The sequence below is a fragment of the Trichosurus vulpecula genome, chromosome 7 (assembly GCF_011100635.1).
Source record: "Trichosurus vulpecula isolate mTriVul1 chromosome 7, mTriVul1.pri, whole genome shotgun sequence".
Classification (NCBI taxonomy): Eukaryota; Metazoa; Chordata; class Mammalia; order Diprotodontia; family Phalangeridae; genus Trichosurus; species Trichosurus vulpecula.
Window position 1 is genome coordinate 52,634,698 of NC_050579.1, and position 20,301 is coordinate 52,654,998.

General features: G+C 41.8%; 1 protein-coding gene across 1 annotated transcript in view; it reads left to right on the forward strand.

The window, feature by feature from the left end:
* Nucleotides 1-20,301, forward strand: part of IGSF3 (immunoglobulin superfamily member 3) — a 132,657-nt gene that overhangs the window by 99,412 nt on the left and 12,944 nt on the right. Inside the window, exons 7-8 of the mRNA XM_036768702.1 lie at nt 14,321-14,731; nt 18,191-18,598. Of these exons, the coding sequence (XP_036624597.1) occupies nt 14,321-14,731; nt 18,191-18,598 (819 nt within the window). The remainder of the gene's footprint in view (nt 1-14,320; nt 14,732-18,190; nt 18,599-20,301) is intronic.

Below are 20,301 nucleotides of genomic sequence, written 5' to 3' on the forward strand. Positions count from 1 at the left end.
GTCTTCTTTGGGGGCCATGCCTGGTCATTGTAAATGTAAATTTTGTATAGTATTCTGTTTCAGGGGAGGGAGGCCTGTTGTCCTTCTTTCCAATTACATGGTTGTAATCATGGTGTATGTCATTTTTCCTGGTTCTGCCAACATCACTCTGCATCAATTTGTTACCAGACTTCACTGAATTCTTCACATCCATTCCTTCTTACAGCATAGTAATTCTCTTACTTTGTTGTATACCACAGTTTGTTTAGGGGCAGCTAGGTGGCGCCATAATGAATAAAGTGTTGGGCCTGGACTCAGGAAGACTCATCTTGAGTTCAAATCCAGCCCCAGACACTTACGGCAGTGTGACCTTGGGCAAGTCAGTTAACCCTTTTTGCCTTAGTTTCTTCATCTGTAAAATGAGCTGGAGAAGTCTGCCAATAAAATCCCAAAAAGTCATATTATCCAAGTCCAAATTAATGTTTTTATGGGTCAAAGATGAATGTGCTGAGAACTTTAGAATTGTGGGATCTTGGAACTAGATCTGGAAGGTACCGTAGAGGTCGTTCAGGTGAGCATTGTCAAATGTGCAGTGTTGCACTGGGAATCGTATTAAAGTGTAAAATGAAGAGTGAGATTTGACTAAAAACGACTTAACAGCAACAGTTTGTTTAGTCATTTCCCAAATGATGGGCATCTTCCTTTGTTTTCAGTTCTTGGCTACCACAACAAATGCTGCTGTGTATGTTTTTGGTGTATATGTCAGTCATCCTGCCAGCAAACACTTATTAAATACACTGTGCTAAGTGCTAGAGATTCAAAGAAAGACAAAAAACAAACAAACAAAACTAAAAACAAAAAGCAGTCCCTCCTCTCAAGGAATTCACAGATGAGGGGGAGACAACATGCAAACAGCTGTGAATAGACAAAAAAGATATACAGGATGAATTGGAGGTGATCTCAGAGAGAAGGCACTAGATCAAGGAGCACTAGGAAAAGCTCCTTACAGAAGGGAGGACTTTAGCTGGGACCCGTAGAAAGCCAGGAGGTGGAGATGAGGAGGGAGAGCATCCTACACATGGGAGGACAGCCAGTGAAAATAGTCGGAGTTGAGGATCAGCAAGAAGTTCATTGTCACTGGATTATAGAATCTATGGTGGGGGGAGTCAAGTGTGAGAAAACTGGCAAGGTAGAAAGGGACCAGGTTATAAAGGGTTTTAAAAGGCCAAACAAAAGGATTTTCTATTTGATCCTGGAGGTAATAGGGAGCTATTAGAGTTTATTGAATGAGGAGGGAGGGAAAGATGCTCCACTTCAAGATCAATTTGACAGTGGCATACAGATTGGAGTGGGGAGAGACTTGAGGCAGAGGGACCTACTAGAAGGCTATTGTAGTAGTTTAGGTATGAGGTGAAGAGGAACTGCACCAGAGTTAGTTGTAGTGTCAGAAAAGAGAAGAGAGTGGGGTGTGATATTACCAAGGTAGAGTTGACAGGACTTGTTAGCTGATTGGACACGGTGGTGGTGGTGGTGGTGGTGGTGGTGGTGGAGAGAGAGAGAGAGAATATATGAGAATGGCACTAGGGTAGAATGTTAGGTTAGTAAGGTTGTTGTTGTTGTTATGTTTGTCCTTCATTTTTGAAGAGGACCATGGCATCAGGAAAATGATGACACGACTTGCAGTTGACTTTGATTTGAGTGAGGGAGGGCTGTGCAAGGTCACCAGCCTCACTATCTCCTCCAGAGCCATCTGGATCCATCGACCAGATATTCATCAGGATGACTGGAGATGACCCCGGATGCAATGGGAGACCCTGGCCCTTTTAGGCTAAGGCCTTTTCATGCATTCAAATTAAAGTAAGTTAGTAAGTCAGTAAAATGTTAGCTCCTTGAAGACAAGGATTTTGTTGAGTTTTTTGTCTTTATATCTGGTGTTGTGGGCATGTGATTTTTGTTGAATTAAATTAAAATTGATGGGAGAGTTAGAAACTTGGGTTGCCTTGTGTGGCTTTGGGCAAATCAGCTTCTATGTTTGAGCCTTTACTGCAAAATGAGGGTGCTTATCTAGCAGTATTAATTGAGGTAATATGAAAAATTAGTGCATATGTGTTGTGTTTAAGGCATATACATAAAGGTGCAGGATTATGGCTAGCAGGAATTAAGTTAGGGGCTTGAGGAGAGGCATTATTACTAGGGAGTGTCAGGCACGGGGAAGGATGTATCCCATTAAATATGGTTGTTCCCACTTTATTAAATATTTACACATATAGCACTTAATATATTCAAAGTGTTTCATATTCACTTTCTATATTGTTTCTCATATCCATCCTACTTAGAAACTGGTGTCCTCATCTTACACCAGAGATGGGGGAAAAAGAGGAAGAAGGAGGCTGTGATTTCCCCCAAGATCACACATTTGCATGTACACTTTTTGGTCTGTCTCTGTTTTCACTTTCAAAATATTTTGCCTTCCTTTTTGTGTACTTGAGGTATCAGAAGAGAACAGCCTCGTCATACTGCTTGGGGTTTGTTTTCGTTTGGTTGGTTGTTATTGGGGGAGGGGGCGGGGGATGGGGAAATGAGTAGGGGAAGGGAACTCTTTTTTGACATTACATATTTTTCAAACTGAATGGTATTTTTATGCCAGTGATTATCTCCCCTCTGTGTTCTGTAACAGTGGGTCCTAAGCTGTGATCTGTGGAACTCTGAGTTCCAGAGAAGCATCTTGGTGCTCTTTGACAGAAGGTTTGTTAATGGTGCATGTGGTAAACTGATGCCTGCTCTGCCCTAAGGCGTCTTTGATCTTTGGGAACTTTAGGTGTTCTGTTTTGCTTTGTTTTTAACTCATGCACCTCTCCTTTCTCTTAGTGTAGGAGTAATTGCCTGCCTCCAGCATCTTTCATAGTGCCTTGCTTTTTCTCAGTTCTTGCCTACTTTGGGGTGTTTCTGATTGAATGATTGTTTGAATACTATTCTAGAATTCTATCCCTTAACCTCCCCTCTACTCCTTGGCCATCTTCTGACTTCCAGAGTTAAATAGAAACCCAAGGGATGGATTGTTCCCTGACTTATCCTGTTCCCTGGAGAGTCAGTGGCCACCAGAGGCTGTCTGTCTTATTTACACATTCGTATCACCAGAGTGTGACTCTGCCAAATGGGGGAATAGTTGATGTGGCATGAACTTGGAGTGGCTATCATTTGGCTCATTGCTGTTCATAGGCTCATAGATTGTAGCTGGAAGTGATCTTAGCAGCTTCCTAGTCCAACAACTGAAGGACTGAGACTCCTGGAGGTGACTTGCTCAGGGTCACACAAGTAGGAAGTAGATGACAGAGCTGGGATTCCAAGCCAGGTCCTCTGATTCCAAATCCAGCACTCTTCAGTTGCTCTCAGATGCGTGGACTGCTCAGGCTTTAAATTCACTTCTGCTGACTCTCCTCTTTGCTTGAGTTCTCAAAATGAAATTAGGAATTGGAGTGTTGAGTCAGGTGGAAGTTGAGTATGTCTGAATCGGGGAGGAGAGGCGGGGTAATATACTGGCTTCTGATCATTGCCTCCATTAAAGTGTTGGATCCTTTGTTACCAGGCTGAAAAAGAGATCCAAGAAATTCCTTAGAGGCAAGCACAGGGCCACTTAGTCATTGCCAATGGGTGGGGCCCAGCTTGATTCCCACTCTTCAGTCAGTTATGGTTGAGCCCCTAGGGGAAACTCCATAGGAAGAACTTTATTTTTAAGCCAGGTTGACACATTTTGATTCCTAATCATTTTTTACTCTTTTAATTTTAGAGACTCAATACCCTTCTGATTTGGACCAACACAAAAGGCACTCTACCACTGTGTCTCTCCAAACACAGAAGCAATAAGAGAAATGTCAGCACTCATTTTCCAAATGTTTACGACCAGATCTTGGTCTGGCTATTAAATATTGCACATTAAAATTGACAGAGCAATAAACAAGCTTATACTTGGACAGCCTCCAGTGGTAGAAAGCTATCCTGTCAGTAGTTGCCTTGCTCATGGGACTTTGCTGATGGGCAGTCGGGATGAATATTTAATACTCTGTGGATGTTGCCAAACCAGTTTTCTTCTGTTCCTTAATGCTGATCTGGCTGTTTGGGGCCTTTTCCTGTGATTTTTATTCAAGAGCATGTGATCCAATGACTCCTTTGTCACAGGTGGATAAGTTGACTAACCAGTCACCAAGTAGACACTTCCCCACGATCTGGTCCTCACTTCCCTTAGCCTCAGCTTCTTCTGGGCTAGGAACTTTCCCCCTCCTCTTGGGTTCCCTCCCTCAATTCCAAATAGTTTGGACTGCTTTTCTGCATAGGCAGAGAGAGCTCCCTGCCTTCTGCCTTCAGCCCATATGTCAGGAAGGCTTGGGTTTGAATTCTTAGACACTTAAACCTGAGTTCAAATCCAGCTTGACACTTACTATTTGTGACTCTGGGCAAGTTATTTAACCTGACTCCCTTATTTATAAAATGAGGGTAATAGCTTCTACTTCAGTTGATTGTTGTTCTTGCTCTTCACTCGCTTTAAGTCGTGTCGAACTCTTGTGACCCCTTTGGGAGTTTTCTTAGCAAAGGAGTGGTTTGCCATTTCCTTCTGCAGCTCATTTTGCAGATGAGGAAACTGAGGCAGGCAGAGTTAAGTGACTTGTCCAGGGTCACACAGCTAGTAAGCATCTGAGGCTAGATTTGAACTCAGGTCTTCCTAACTCCTGGCCTGGCTCGCTAGCCACTGCTCCACCTAGTTGTCCTCAATCAACTGTAGTGTGCATCAGATGAGATAATGTAATATGAAGCACTTGGCAAACCTTAAAATGCTTTACATATGTACATGTCAAGTGGGTATCATCATCATCATTGTCATCATCAGTGGCCTGGGGCTTCTGAGCAAAGTTACTCACTGTTGAAGCTGCTTCTGTATGTGTAGGCAGGTGAGGCAAGGCTAGTGCTGTGATTCATGTGACTTCTTATAATTCTTTCAGCAAATGCTTCTAAGAGAGTTAATGGTCTATTTAAGAGGGACATTGATAAACTAGAGCATATCCAAAGGAGGGTAACCAAGATAGTGATGGAACTTGGACCACGTCATAGAATTGTTTTTATTTTTTTTTTCAATTAAATATCCCCCCCCGAAGTAGTATTCCCTCCCTTTCCCCTCCCCCACCATCAATAGGAGGAAAAGGGGGGAAAGTCCTTTTAACAAATATACACAAGTATATTTTGCTCAACGTACACATGTACACAGTCAAGCAAAACAAATCCCCATGTTGACCATGTCCAAAAGGTGGATTCCCGAATTTGTACCCTGAATCCCTTGCCTCTCTTTCAGGAAGTAGGTAGCACAGTCTATCAGATATTTGGAATGGCAGTTGGCTATTGCATCGATCAGGATTCTTAAGCCTTTCAAAGATATTTGTCTTTCAAATGTTATTGTCCCAATATAACTTATTTTCCTGACTCTAATCACTTCACCCAGCATTCCTTTCTCTAAAGCCATCCCCATCATCGTTCTTATAGCCCAGTAGTGTTCCATCCCATTCAGATACCTACCTTGTTCAACCATTGCACATCATAAAGTTGTTTGAAGAAACTGGAATTGTGTGGCCTGGAGGAAACTGTTTTTCAGTATTTTTCATGGGATTCTAGTGTTTGGAAGGGATTCTAGATAGTCCAGCCTGAATGGGAAAACTGGAGCTCATAGGGATTAAGGCCAAAGGACATGCAGATAGAGATAGTAAGTGGTATGAAGTCCTTTGTAACTTGTCTTCTGCTCCAAATCAGCCCTCTTTTGTGCAAAAACTTTTCAATTTAATGTAATCAAAATGATCCATTTTGCATTTCATAATGTTCTCTCTCTCTCATTTGGTCATCAATTCTTCCATTCTCCACAAATCTGGCAGGTAAACAATTCCTTGCTTTCCCAGTTTGCTAATAGTATTGGCCTTTATATCTAAATTGTGGACCTGTTTTGACTTTATTTTGGTATACAGCGTAAGATATTGGTCTATGCCCAGTTTCTGCCATACTATTTTCCAGTTTTCGTCAAATAGTGATTTCTTATGCCAGAAGCTGTACTCTTTGGATTTATCAAACAGTAGATTACTGTAGTCTTTGACTACTGTGTGTTTTGTATCTAATCTATTCCACTGATCCACTTAGGAACTACCAAGTAGTTTTGATGATTGCTGCTTTAGAATACAATTTAAGATCTGGTATGGCAAGGCCACCTTCCCTAACATTTGTTTTCATTATTTCCTTGATATTCTGGACCTTTTGTTCTTCCAGGTGAATTTTATTGTTATTTGTTTCTAGCTCTAAGAAATAAATTTTGGTAGTTTGATTGGTATGGCACCAAATAGGTAAATTAATTTAGGTAGAATTGTCAATTTTATTACATTAGCTCAGCTTACCCACAAGCAACTGATGTTTTCCCAATTTTTTAGATCTAACTTTATTTGTTTGAAAAGTGTTTTGTAATTGTGTTCATATAGTTCCTGGGTTTGTTTTTGCAGGTATTTTATAATGTCTATAGTAACTTTAAATGGAATTTCTCTTTCTATCTCTTGCTGTTGGGCTTTGTTAGTAACATATAGAAATGCCGAAAATCCCGCTTTCTTTTGATTTCACCAAGCTACTTTTTATATGAAGGGCTATCAAATGCAGAGGGTCTTGGTTTTACTTTGTATGGTTGCAGAATATAGAACTAGGAATGGGGTGGGGTGGGGGTGGTGGGGAGGGGAGGGAAGAATAGAAATTAAGGCAGGAAACACAACATCAAAAAGAATTTCTCAGGATTAAGGAGTCTGGCAGTGCAGTTGGTTACTTTGTGAAATAAGGTAGTCCCTTTCACTAAAAGTCTTCTAAAAGAGACTAGATGATGACTTGGGATGAGCCTGGAATGTAGAGATACTCTTGTTTCCACTAAAGGGTTGGACTGCATGAGTCCTAAAGTCTCATTTAGCTCGGAGATTCTATGATTATGGAATATAATATGGAATAAGGTGGGGGGTGGAGGAGAGAGAAAACATGAGATGATATATAAGTGCTATAAAAGAGATACAAAGAAGGAGCCATGGGAATTCAGAAGATAAATCAATTCTGCTGAAAAAATCAGACAAATGATGTATTACCTAAGAAATATACTACTGAAAAAAAAAAGATGGAGTGGTTATATGTCAGTAACCAATGAGAAATCTACTGGCATCTTGGAGATATCAAGAAAAGTCATATAATTTCTTCAGAGTGTTAGATAGACCCCCTGTGATGAACTCCTGGAGAACATGGGGCAGCTGGGTGGTGCAGTGGACAGAATGCTAAGCCTGGAGTCAGGAAAACCTGAGATCGAATCCAGCCTCAGATACTTAGTGGCTTGTGACCCTGGGTAATTCATTTAGCCTCCCTGTGCCTTAGTGTCTTCATCTATAAAACTGAGATAATAGTAGCGTCTATCTCCTAGTATTGTGAGAATCCAGTGAGATAATATTTGTAAACACTTAGCACAGTGCCTGGCACACAGGTGCTACATAAATGCTAGTTATCATCATTGTCATCATCAGAGATAAGGATTGTACAGGGCAGGGGGACAGGTTTCACCCTCCCTCACTGCAGGGGATAATCACATCAAGAAATCAGAAGCTTATTGGAATATTTGAGATCAGGCAAAGCTTGAATGAGCAGTAGATTTGGAATGAGAAGAACTGGGTTCAAATTCTGATTCTTCCAACTTCCTTTGTAACCTTTAGCAAGGTATTTAATCCCACTGTTCCCATCAATAAAATAAGAAGGTTGAACAAGATACCCTCTAAGATCCCTCTCCCTTGAGAGCTTTAGATTTCATGATCCTGTTTGCTCTGACTTCTCTTTCTGTCTTCCATAGGCTTGTTGTGTCTCCCAAGACCGAGGCCTCAGCTTTTTTTCTATCAGTATTTACTTCTTTACTCGGTATCTGGTCAGGATGCAAATAATTCTGCGATCTCTGTATGTAACTACTGTCAACCATGGTTGTCAAAAGTGTTAATATAGCAATCTCAGCAACAAACAAGCATGGCAATTTTTTTAAATGCCTGTTGCATGCAGAACACTGGGGGAATTCAGATTTTGCCTCTTGTAGGAGTTTATAGTCTCTGAGAGAGATAAGACAAACATAGATAACTATGAAATACAGTTTTAAGATTGTGCATTGGAATTATAAAACAAATGCTGTATGCCTGGCAGCTTGGGATATCGGATAGAAAACCATTCTGAGAGTCAGGAAGGCCTTGGTTTGAATCTTGCCTCAGATTTTAACTCATTCTTTGACCAAATCATTTAATGACTCTGAGCCTTAGTTTCCTCCTTGGTAAAATGGCAGTATGTACTTATTGGCTTGTGGACTGGGGTTGTTGAACCTTAACCATTTTGGTGGGGGTGGGGTGCTCAGCTTCTTTGAACCTCCATTTCCTTAAAGACTACTGATCTCAGTAGTCTTTGATTGCTGGGAGGAGAAATCTGCCCATTGTTGAAAGGAGGATGAGTTGAGGTCTAAGGGGACAGGAAATTCTTGGTGTAGTAGCTAGGGGAGACTTTCTGGAGGAAGGGACATTTGAGTTGGATTCTAAAGACTGCAAGGTAGTTCATTGAGGCAGTTAGGATTCTCCCTAGATGTAAAGAATAGTGTAGACAAAAGCATACAGTTAAGAGTGCGGTGTGTAACTTGGCACTTGTGTCCTAGGAGCTAGTAGAGTGCCTGGAGGGGAACTCTAGGAGGATCTGGAAGAGATAATTGGATTTAATCTGGAATTAGAGGCCTAGCTTAATCAGGGGCTCATTTTGGAAATTCTCCAACAGAACAAATAGGCAGGGGACAACTTAAAAGAAAAACAGAGTGCATTGCCTTCCATCATTGAACAAGATGATGCTACCATGAAAGTGATGGGGCCTGGCCTCTGGGATTTCTGGTTTCATAGAGGCTAAGAGTGAGTCAGTCATTTAACAAGTATTTATTAAATCTTACTCTGTGCCAAACTGTGTTAGACACTGGGGATATAAATATGGAAGGAAGAAAGGAAAGGAGGAAGGAAAGAAAAAGAAGAGAGGGAGGAAATGGGGGAAAAGGAAGGGAGGGAGGAAGGAAAGAAAAAAGGAGGGAGAAAGGAAGGAAAAGAAAATTACTACTCCCAATGAACTTACATTCTAATGGGAGAGACAAGAAATACATATATAAATATATGCAATATAAAGATAAAGCGAATTACTACAAACATAAACAAAATTGTTAAATACAAAGGCATTTTGGAGGGAGGGCACTAGCATTTGAGAGTAGGAAAGGCTTCATGCAGAAGATAATGCCTGAACATCACCTTAAGGGACTTTATGAAGCAGAGGGAAGGAGAGAAGACATTCTACGAATGGGAGACAGTCAGTGCAAAAAGTCATGGAGGTGGGATATAGAATGTCAAGTGTAGGGAATGGAAAAAAGGTCATTTTGACTGGGTGAATAATAACCAATGAAGCTGGAAAAAGAAATTGGAACTAAGTTGTGTAGGGTTTTCAGAGATAAACAGTGCAATTTATATTTGATCTTAGAGGTAATAGGAAACCCCTGGAATTGATTAAGTAGGAGAGTCACGTGATTCAATATGCAGTTAAGGAAAATTACTGTGGCAGCAATGTGTAGAATGGACTGGATTAGGGAGAGAGTTGAAGGAAGAAGACTAATTAGGAGGCTGTTACTACAGTCTAAATGGTGAGGAGCTGAAGTATAGGGTAGCAGAGGATAGAGGAAGGTTCATATGTGAACATAGAAATGGTGAGATTTGGCAATTGGTTTGCTATATGAAGATGAGGAAACAAGAGAATACACAGGTTACGAACCTTGAAAACTGCCTTTGACAAAAAGTGGAAAGTTTGGAAGAGGGACAGATTTAAGGGGGCAGACAATGAGTTCCATTTTGGACATGTGAGTTGTATCCCTGTTATATCCAGTTGGTAATATGGGACTGAAGCTAAGGGGAGACATTGTATACAGAGGTAGATATATAGATTAAATAGATAGATACATATGTATCAGCAGATACTTGTGACTTACATGCATGGAAATCATAGTTAAGTCTGTGGGAACTGATGACATTACCGAGAGAGATTGTAAAGGGAGAGGAGAAAGAGATCTAGGGTAAAATCTTGAGGAATACCCCTAGTTTGGAGATCTGTTACAGATAAGGAACCAAGGAGTGAGGAGGAAATCGGGGAGGAGTATAGACAAAAACATTGAGAGGAGGACCTGTCCAGGAAGAGACGATGGTCATCAACGTCATGTGCATTAGATAAGTCAAGGATAGTGACTGAGAAAAGACCATCCGATTTGTCAATGAATCAATTATTGGCAACTTTGGATGAAGAGAGAAGTTTCAGTTGACTGATGAGGGGACCACCAAATAGACCTAGAGTTTTTATAGTCTAGGAACTTCACGAAAGTGGTAGCCGGTGTGAGTAGAAAGAAGGTGCTACAGCATTGGTCAGTTCCCCAGCCAGGAATTCTGTGTAACTGACTGAACTGGATGCAGGAATCTAAAGTTGGCCTCAGGCTACAGAAGTAACCCTTGCAGGACTTGAGATGTGAAAGAGAAAAACATCAGGCTTGGAATAGGAGCTGAGCTCTGGCCTGCCTGCCAGGTGTGTGCCTTATTCCCCAAATGCCTTTCTTTCAAATTTCTCAACACTTCACAATATTTTGATGTGAGGAGAATAAATGGAAATTACTTTAAAAAAAAAACACAACAAAAAATCGCTTCTCTGCTTTTGATTCTTGCTTTCTGTGCCCAGTGACTGTGTTGCAGTTTAGTCATAGGATACCAATTTAACATACGCAGTTTCTATAGCAATTGAGGTTTCCTTAGTAACGGTTGCAAAAATAATCTGGCCCCAATTAATAATACATTTTAAGGCTATTTCTACACTACACCAAACAACCAAATTATTTGGCAAAGAACCAGATAATTCAGATGGTATCATCTGTACTGATCTCATCTGCATATGGAATATTTGTTTGGAAAAGCTTAAAAAAGGGGGGAGGGTGGGTAACTGGTTGTTGCATGTGTTGTAGGTTACTTGCCAGTCCAAAAAATCTGGATCAGTTAGCAGGTGTAGACTGGCAAGCTAATATGAACCAAGTTTCCCAGACTTTCTATCCTAGCGAAATCTGCCCTCGATTCTGTAGTATGCATTGGAGGCCTATCATTGTCTGAGAAGGAAAGAAGGCTGAATGCTGGACTTAATAAATAGTAATACCAAAGCAGGACTGGGGCAGTAAGAGATGGGATTTTCCACCAAGAGATGTTTAATATGTTGTCAGTAAGCTTTTTGCTTCAGCCTTATTGACTAGGTTGGTTGAATGGTATGTATGGATAGCCTGCCCTTTATAAGAAAATATGGCTTGTTCTACAGATGTCCTTAGGATGAGGCAGAATGGTATAATGAAGAGTGATGGCTTTAGAGTTGGTAGAGTTCTGAGTTCGAATGTCATCACTGATACTAGCTGTCACTTGAGGAATTTCTTAGTTTTCAAATGGGGATAACTCTTTTTTTTTGCCTCTATGTTACTTTTAGTGTAGTGACCTCACAGGTCACGTAGTCCAACCCCTTTGTTTTACAGTTGAGGAAACTGAGGCCCAGAGGGGTAAAGTGAATCGTGGCAGTCACACAGGTGGTAAACATCAGAGGCAGGGTTTGAACCCAGATTCTCTGGTTCTATTCTAGAACCAGCGTTGTTTCTTTTATGTCACACTCATTCCTCATGGGGTTATTGTGAGGATCCAGTGAGACAATGTATGTAAAGATTTGATAGTCTTCCAAGGCCTGATTCACAGTCCAGGGCTCAGATCCAGCAACACTCTCACTCTGTCACTCCTCCTTCTCCCCACCCCTCTTGTGACCAACAGCACACATGGATTGGACAGCTGGCTGGATTAAACACACACACACACACACACACACACACACACACACACACACACACACACACACACCAGTTGTGACTGTCAAACCATTTTTGTCCTCTGAAAGGAACTGGCCCTTTTGGGAATGAAGCTTGGACCATGGGCAGCTCTGTGTGCTAACTAACCAGCCTGAGCCAGCAAAAGAAAATCAGCTGTTCTCTCCAAGTGTGCCTTTCTAGTTTTGTTTCATCTGCACCTGGCACTGAAATCCCATTCTTCCCTGAAAATCAAGAGCTTGGCCAGCAGAGGATGCTGGAGCCTTATCAGAGCACAGCTTTTTGTGCTCACTGGGCTGGCCCCTGGCACAGGCTCAGCATGGGGCAGCCTGTAAGCAGGAGTTTTTCCTTCTTTCCTGTCCCACCCACAAGAGAGATTTAGTTCCTACTTGTGTGAAGCTTAGCATGTAGAAAGAATGGAAACCTACTGACCTTGTTAGCAGTGACTATTTACCAGGCACAGAGGTAGCCATTAAGGCCTGCTTGTAAGAAGGAACCCACTGTGGTAATGGTTGTATGTGATGGAGATTTTAGGGAATCTTAAAATTATTTGCATATGTGCCTTAAGGCAAATAAGGTGTTTCAGCTACAGACCCTAGCATAGAATTCCCTTTAGGTGTAACTTGTGCTGTATTACCCTCACAGGACCTAGTGAATAAAACATCCTTTCCTTTTGATCCTGGAATCCCACAGCTGGGCATCTACACCAAAGAGGCCAATGGTAGAAAGGCTCTATGAAACGCCACAGTATTTATAGTTAATGTCTTTTGTAGCAGCAAAGAAGTGGAAACAAAGCAGATGCCCATTGATGGGGGAAGAGCTCAATAAATTGTTGTATGTGAATGTAATGGAAGATTATTGTGTTGTGAGATATGGCCAAGAAACGTGGTGGAGTTAAATGAATTGGTGCAAAATGAAGTAAGCAGAACCAGTAAAACAAGGTACAAGACAACTCCAACGATATAAATGGATTGAGTCCGAGGACCACCTGTATAAATCCCTGCTCTGCTACCCCTCTAGCCTAAATGCCTATTGAAGTGTTGTTGTAGTTCAGTTGTGTCCAACTCTTTGTGACCCCATTTGGGGTTTTCTTGGCAAAGATCCTGGAGTGGTTTGCCATTTCCTTCTCCAGCTCATTTTACAGATGAGGAAACTGAGGCAAACAGTTGAATCACTTGCCCAGGGTCACACAGCTAGTAAGTGTCTAAGGCCAGATTCCTATTGAGTTGACTCTAGGCAAATCATTTAGCCTGTCTCCAGGCCTTAGTTTCCTTTTCTGAAAAACAAGGAGGTTGAAGCAGATCTCCAGTCTTACCCTTGAGCTCTTAAATCAGTGGTCCTGTTACAATCCTGTGAGGGTCAGTCTCATCACAGATTAGTGCATCATCTCTGGAGTCAGCTCTTCCTTCTTTTCCAGGTAGTCCAATAACAGATGGCAGAGGGGAAGAAGAAACAAGGATCTCTCCATGGTGTGACTGTTCTTCCTTCCCTTCGCTCCTTCCCCATTCATCCACCTGACTGTTTTCCTTCCGATAGCCCTAACCCAATTTTTTCTGACTGTCTTCTGTCATGTCATAGGACCAGAGATTTAGGACTGAAAGACCACACGATGGCCATCTAGTCTAACCTTCTCATTTTATAGATGAAGAACTCAAGAGCAGAGAAGTGATTGACCTCTAGTCAGGCACAGGAGTAGTCGTAGAGTCTGAGAGCCAGGATTCAGACCAAGGTCATTGGGTTATAGATCTAGAATTGAAATGAACCTTAGAGGCCATCTGTTCGGTACTCTAATTTTACAGACGAGGAAATTGAGGCCCTCTTCAAGACGGAGCGATCTGATATAGTCTATACATGTGCAATAATGTAGAACATTTCCACGTTAGTCATGTTGTGAAAGAAGAAACAGAACAAAAGAAAAAACACAAAAAACAAGAAAAAAGTCAAAATAGTATGCTTCGATCTGCATTCAGACTTCATAGTTCTTTCTTTGGATGTGGATAGCCTTTTCCGTCATGAGTTCTTCGAAATTGTCTATATTGCTGAGAAGAGCCAAGTCAGTCATGGTTGATCATAGCACTGTGTTACTGATACTGTTTACAGTGTTCTGGTTCTGCTCACTTCATGTAGCATCAGTTCATGTAAGTCTTTCCAGGTTTTTCTGAAACTCTCCTGCTTGTCATTTCTTATATGTAGTTCTTATATAGTTTTGACAAACCTTAGTGTGTGAGACTTATACATCAAGACCCTCTCAAAACCTGAAAATTCACTTTGAGGAGAGCTGTGGTTTTTACCCAGTGCAGGGGGGCAGAGAGGATGGATGCTTTGACTGTCTTTGGTGACCTGTTTTCTCTTCCCTTACAGTGACAAAGCTACAAGTGAGTAAGTCAAAGAGGACGATCACCTTGGTGGAGAACAGGCCCATCCAGCTGAATTGTTCGGTAAAGTCTCAGACCAGCTCGAACTCGCACTTTGCAGTCCTCTGGTACGTCCACAAGCCCTCTGATGCAGATGGGAAGCTCATCTTGAAGACCACCCACAACTCTGCATTTGAGTACGGCACCTATGCTGAGGAGGAGGGCCTGCGGGGGAGGCTGCAGTTTGAGAGGCACATGTCTGGTGGCCTCTTCAGCCTAACCGTCCAGAGGGCGCAGGTCAGCGATAGTGGGAGCTACTACTGCCATGTGGAAGAGTGGCTTTTGAGTCCCAACTACGCCTGGTACAAGCTGGCAGAAGAAGTTTCAGGACGGACTGAGGTCACAGTGAAACGGCCAGGTAACGTGAGCTGGGTCACCTCCCGTCACCAAATATGGAAACCTCCAGAGGGTGAAGGGATCCTGAGATCCAAGCTTTCGAGCTGGAAGGGCCCTTAGAAGCCATCAAGTACACCCCTTCTGGAGGCCTCATTTTACAGCTAAGGGACGTGAAATCCAGAGAGGTTGTTGAATAACTTGTTCGGGGATCTAATGTTGCTGTTGAGTTGTTTCCGTTGGGCCTGATTCTCCATGACCCCCGTGGACTTCCCTGTTCATGGGGTTTTCTCAGCAAACATGCTTAAGTGGCTTGCTCCATTGTAAACAGAGGTTAAGTGACTTGTCCAAATTCAGACAGCTAGGATGTTTTGGGGGCTGGATTTGAACTCAGATTTGCATGATTCCAAGCCCAGTGCTTTATCCACTGAGCCACCTAGTTGTCTCCTATACATAAAGAGAGCAGGATGTAGGGACAACCAGGGTGGATACTAGCCTAGGAAAGCCTATTGGAGGCATGCGTGTACGTGTGTGTGCATGTGTGTGTGTACACGTGTGTGCTGGATGTGTTGGGAGCCTAAGAGGCCTTAGAAAACAACGTCATTCTGAAAAACTACGCCCACAGAGCCATGGGCCTGACTGCTGTGTGCAGCTGTAACCTCATATCCATCCAGTTGAGGTTTTTGGTGGCCTGTGTTCTGACCTCAGTTTTTCCAAGGCTTCTTGTTAGGGCCTTTGAACTTTGAAGATTGCCAGTGACCACCATCTTGGTTGCCCACATTATCCTGCTTATCTGTCCTTACCATAGGATTTGAACTTCCAGTTAAGATCATGTTCCAGTACCAGTACCAGTACTCAGAAGCCTTTAGAAGGTGCTTTGCCTTATCAAACCCTATTTGTACTGAAACTAGAGATCGTATGTTGTTCATTAGGGTGTGAGACCTTTGAGGACAGGGACCAGGTTTTTGCCTGTCTTAGCACAGTGCCTGGAACATTAATAAATGCTTATTGACAAGGTCCTAATCAAAAAGAGGTATTCTAAACATGCCTTTAAAAAATCTCTGCTTGAACAAAATGAGCCTTGTTAAAAGTTTGGGGGTTTGGTTTTTTTGTTTTTTTTTTTTTGGAGAGGGATGGAAATCCCGTTTATAGTAGATGGCTTTGGGTTTTTAGCTTAGCTAACAGGATTTTGAAGGCTAAGGTAGGACCACACCTCATTAGGTTTTGTGACCTAAGAACCCACCCCCTGCTCACCTTCTCATTTCAGTTACTGTGTATTAAAGCATTGTGTTCAAGGCTGCTGAGGATTTAGCCAAGAACTAGACTGGTCATTATTCCCCTAGAAGTACCCTGTGCTTGAACTGGGAACTCAGAGGTAGAGAATTTTCATTTAATTTCTAGTGGGAGCTTGCCTTGTGGAGCTGGAAAGGGGGGTTGCCTTTTTCCAAAACTGAAAAGGTTTAAGGGGCAGGGACAGCCTAGACAGAGTAGCTGTACCAGGGAAAGGCCCAGATTCTGGCCCCAGCAACCTGCCACAATGGCCAAAATCTCAACTATTAGAGATGAAGTCCTTTGGTTTAAGCTTAATTTAAAAAGACTGATGATCCTGGGGAAGAGAATTGATGAAGCCTTTTTCAGCCATATATGTATATGTATTATTTGACTCCTACCCTTTTACTCTGTGAAAACTGAGAGAAATTGAGGCACTGAAGGAATGGGAATTTTGATAGAGAAGCAGGTGGGATGGTTTGGATTCAGCGAGGTGGTGCAGTGAGCAAGAGCAGACACTGTTTGGAAGGCCCGAGTTCAAAACCTGCCTCAGACACTTACTGGCTGGTCACCCAGCTTTTCTCAACCTCAGTTTACCCATCTATAAAATGGAAATAAAATAATAGCACCTGCCTCCCAGGGACGTTTTAAGGATCAAATGAGATTGAAAACGTTCTTTGCGTACCTTAAGTATTCTTATCAGTACTAACCATTAATTTTATCGTTATGCAGTCAAACAGACGTTCTATAACTGGACACAAGCTTATTAACTTATAGAATGTATTAGCTTCCCCTGCTACCATTTTGAACATTCTCTCTGCTGACAGAAGCTCCTCTAGCCTCCTTCCCAGATTCCTACCACTTTAATAATGCTAATTGACATTTATATAGTCATATTTATACAGTCATATAGTTATATTTGAAGGTTGGGAGGCCCTTGGCAAGGATTATTTTGTTTGAATGTCACAGCAACCTGGTTAGGGAGGTAGGTGGGTATTCAGCCCATGGGCACACACTTAATAAGTAGTAGAGTTCAGATTCGAACCCAGGCCCTCCTCACTCCAAATCCAAAGCTCTGTGTGCTCCAGCCTCTTGGCTCTTTTAATAATTAGTGACATATTTCATCAGAAAGCATATACTCCTCATCCTCGTTCTCTCCCTGTTATCAAATAAGTCATACGAGGAATGTTTTAGTTAGAGGAGAATTAATCACAGCCTCCCTTTATCTCTTTAAAATGTTTAATAGTTTCCTATTACTTCTAGGATAAAATACAAAACCATCAATGTAGCCCATAAAGTCTCCTCAATATAACCCCCTCACCTCCCTTTCCAGTGTTATTTCATATTCCATCCCTGTATCAAATTGGCTTTCAAGCTATTTCTTGTATGCATTATTTCCTCTCCCACCTCCCTGCCTTTGCACTCCTTTCTCCTATCTCCTGGAAATCCAAGCTTCCTTCAGAATGCAGTTAGTTCAGGTGCCACCTTCTTCAGGAAGCCTTTCCTGATTTCCCCCTCCAACAGTTGATTCTTTTTCTCTCTTGAAATCATTTAATATAATCTTGTATATATTTTGTGGGGCAGCTTGGTGGCACAGTAGGTAGAATGCAGGTCATGAAATCAGGAAGACTCATCCTCCTGAGTTCAAAAACAGCTTCAGACACTTACTAGGTGTGTGACTCTGGGCAAGTCACTTAACCCAATTGGCCTCAGTTTCCTCATTTGTCAAATGAGTTGGAGAAGGAGATGGCAAACCACTCAAGTATCTTTGCCAAGAAAAACCCAAATGGGGTCATGGAGAGTTGGCACAACTGAGATATGATTGAATATCAAGTAGATTTTGTATTTACTTACCTTCTCTACCTCCTTCCCACCCTTCCCCCAATTCCCCCAAGGATGTCCCTAGCCCCCTTTAGGGCAGAAGCTCTTTGGATTTTATCTTTGTATCTTTGATGCCTTACATACACAGGTAATTAATTATTAAATGTTTGCTGATTTCTGTCCAAGACTCAGAATGATCCAGATAGTACATTCTAGGAATATTTTTCTCTTTATTCAAGGGTCAATCTGCTGATTTCTACCCCAGCTCCCCCTCCCACTAACCCTTTGATTTGGGTCCTGCAGCATTAGATATGTTTGCTTTCTCTGTTCTTTAAAGTCATGGGCTAATCTGTCATCTTCTAGTCTGATTTTTTTCTTACTCTGTTGTTGGCAGATATCCGCCTGAAGCTGAGCCAGACCCAAGGTAACATCACAGTTCTGGAAACCCAGAAGGTAGAACTGGAGTGTGTGGTCCTAAATCGTACCAGTGCGACTTCCCGGCTTGCTGTGGAATGGCATGTGTGGAAGCCCAACCACCCGGAGAGAGAAACAGTCGCCCGCCTGAGTCGAGAGGCCACCTTCCACTATGGAGAGCAGGTCGCTAAGAACCATTGGAAGGGAAGGCTGCATTTGGAAAGCCCTTCTCTGGGAGTTTACCGCCTCATTATCCAGAATACTGCTGTTCAGGACAGTGGGACATACAACTGCCTGGTGGAGGAGTGGCTGCTGAGCCCCAGCGATGTGTGGTATAAACGGGCCGAAGATTCATCTGGACAGACAATTGTCACGGTATTGAGACCAGGTGAACGACTGGCTTCCAAACCTTTCTCTTAAACATCTTCCCCATTAGATGCCATTTTATATACAGAAGACACAGTTGCTTATTAGTAAATGCTAGCAGGATCTTAGATACATTGCAGTTAGCTACATAAGGTTTTCTATTACAAAATTCACCTCAAAAAAAAGGTTTCCTTTATGTGGAAAAAAAAAATCTCACATCTGGTTTCAAATCTCATCTCATACTTATTAGCTGGGTGAACCCTAGGTTAGTCATTTAGCCTCTCTCATCCTTGGTTTAATAGCATCTACCTCCCAGGGTTGTTTTAAGGATGATTTTTTTCCCCTTTAGATGGAATAAATTCTTGAGATTAATGGCAGAGCACTTAAATATCATTTCTTAAAAAGAATAAGTTTTCAGAGGATGTGTAAAACTTAAAATAGTCAAATTTTGTTTTCCTTAAGCTTCTTTGTGGATTGCTGATTTTTTTTTTAAGGCAATCAGGGTTAAATGACTTGCCCAGGGTTGCACAACTAGTTAAGCATCTGAGGCCAGATTTGAAATCAGGTCCTCCTGAGTTCAGGGCCAGTAATCTATCCCACTGTGCCACCTAACTGCCCCTATGAGAAACTGGAGAAATGATTAGTGTACACATAAATAAAAAGATGTAAACAGCCCCAAACTCCCTCCCTGCCTTCCTTTTAATTTTTCTCATGGTGATGACTGTTCCATTTTTTTTTCCTTTTTAGAAGGTATTTAGAAGCATAGAATGGCCTACACATATGGCTTGTTACCAATTTAAAGGAATAACCTTAAAAATCAGGAAATGCGTGATCCTTGTTTCCATGGCAACGTCAGCTGTCAAAATAGGAGCCAGTTACCATTTAGCAGTCTGCCTGAGAATGCTTAGCATGAATGAGTTGATAGCAGACTGTCCCCACACGTTAGCATATAAAATTTTTAAACTTGGCTGGGTTTTGCCTCTATGGTACTATTTTTAGTTTCAATGACTTTTTTTGATTCATCTGTCCTCCTATGTTGGAAAGAGCCTTGGCCTTCTTGGAGTCAAGAGATCAGGATTGCATTTCTTGCTCTGAAAATTATTCTAGTATATGTCCTTGAGCAAATTGTTAGATCTTCGTAAATGTATATTTCATCATCAGTAACGTGTGAAAAAAAGAAATTGCACTGTGTGTCCTATTGGACTATTGTGAAGGTCAGATTCAGGAGCGGCGAACATGCAGCCCTACCCCTGGTCAGATTAATAATAATGATGATCTTAATACTAATGATAATAGCAGCTAGCACTTGTGGAACATTTTAGGGTTTGGAAAATGCATTACAAATATTTTCTCATTTTTCTCCTCATAACAACCCTAGGAAGTAGGTGCCGTTAACATCCCCATTTTAAAGGTGAAACTGAGGCAGACAGCAATTAAGTGACTTGCCCTGGGTTGCAGCTAGGAAGTGTCTGAGGCTAGATTTGAGTTCTTCCTGACTCCAAGGCCAGCATTCTGTCCACTTTGCTACTTAGAAGCCATAATGAGAAAATCTCGGTAGCACTTTACAGTCACGGAAGCGTCTTCTGTGAAGTGTTATAATATGCTAGAAAATAATCCTAATGCTTTATGAGCATCTTTTTTTTTACATGTCCCAGTGAACAAAGTTATGTTATACCTAGCTATGTGTCTCTTAGTGGTGGAGATGTATTTTCTTATTCCCTGGTG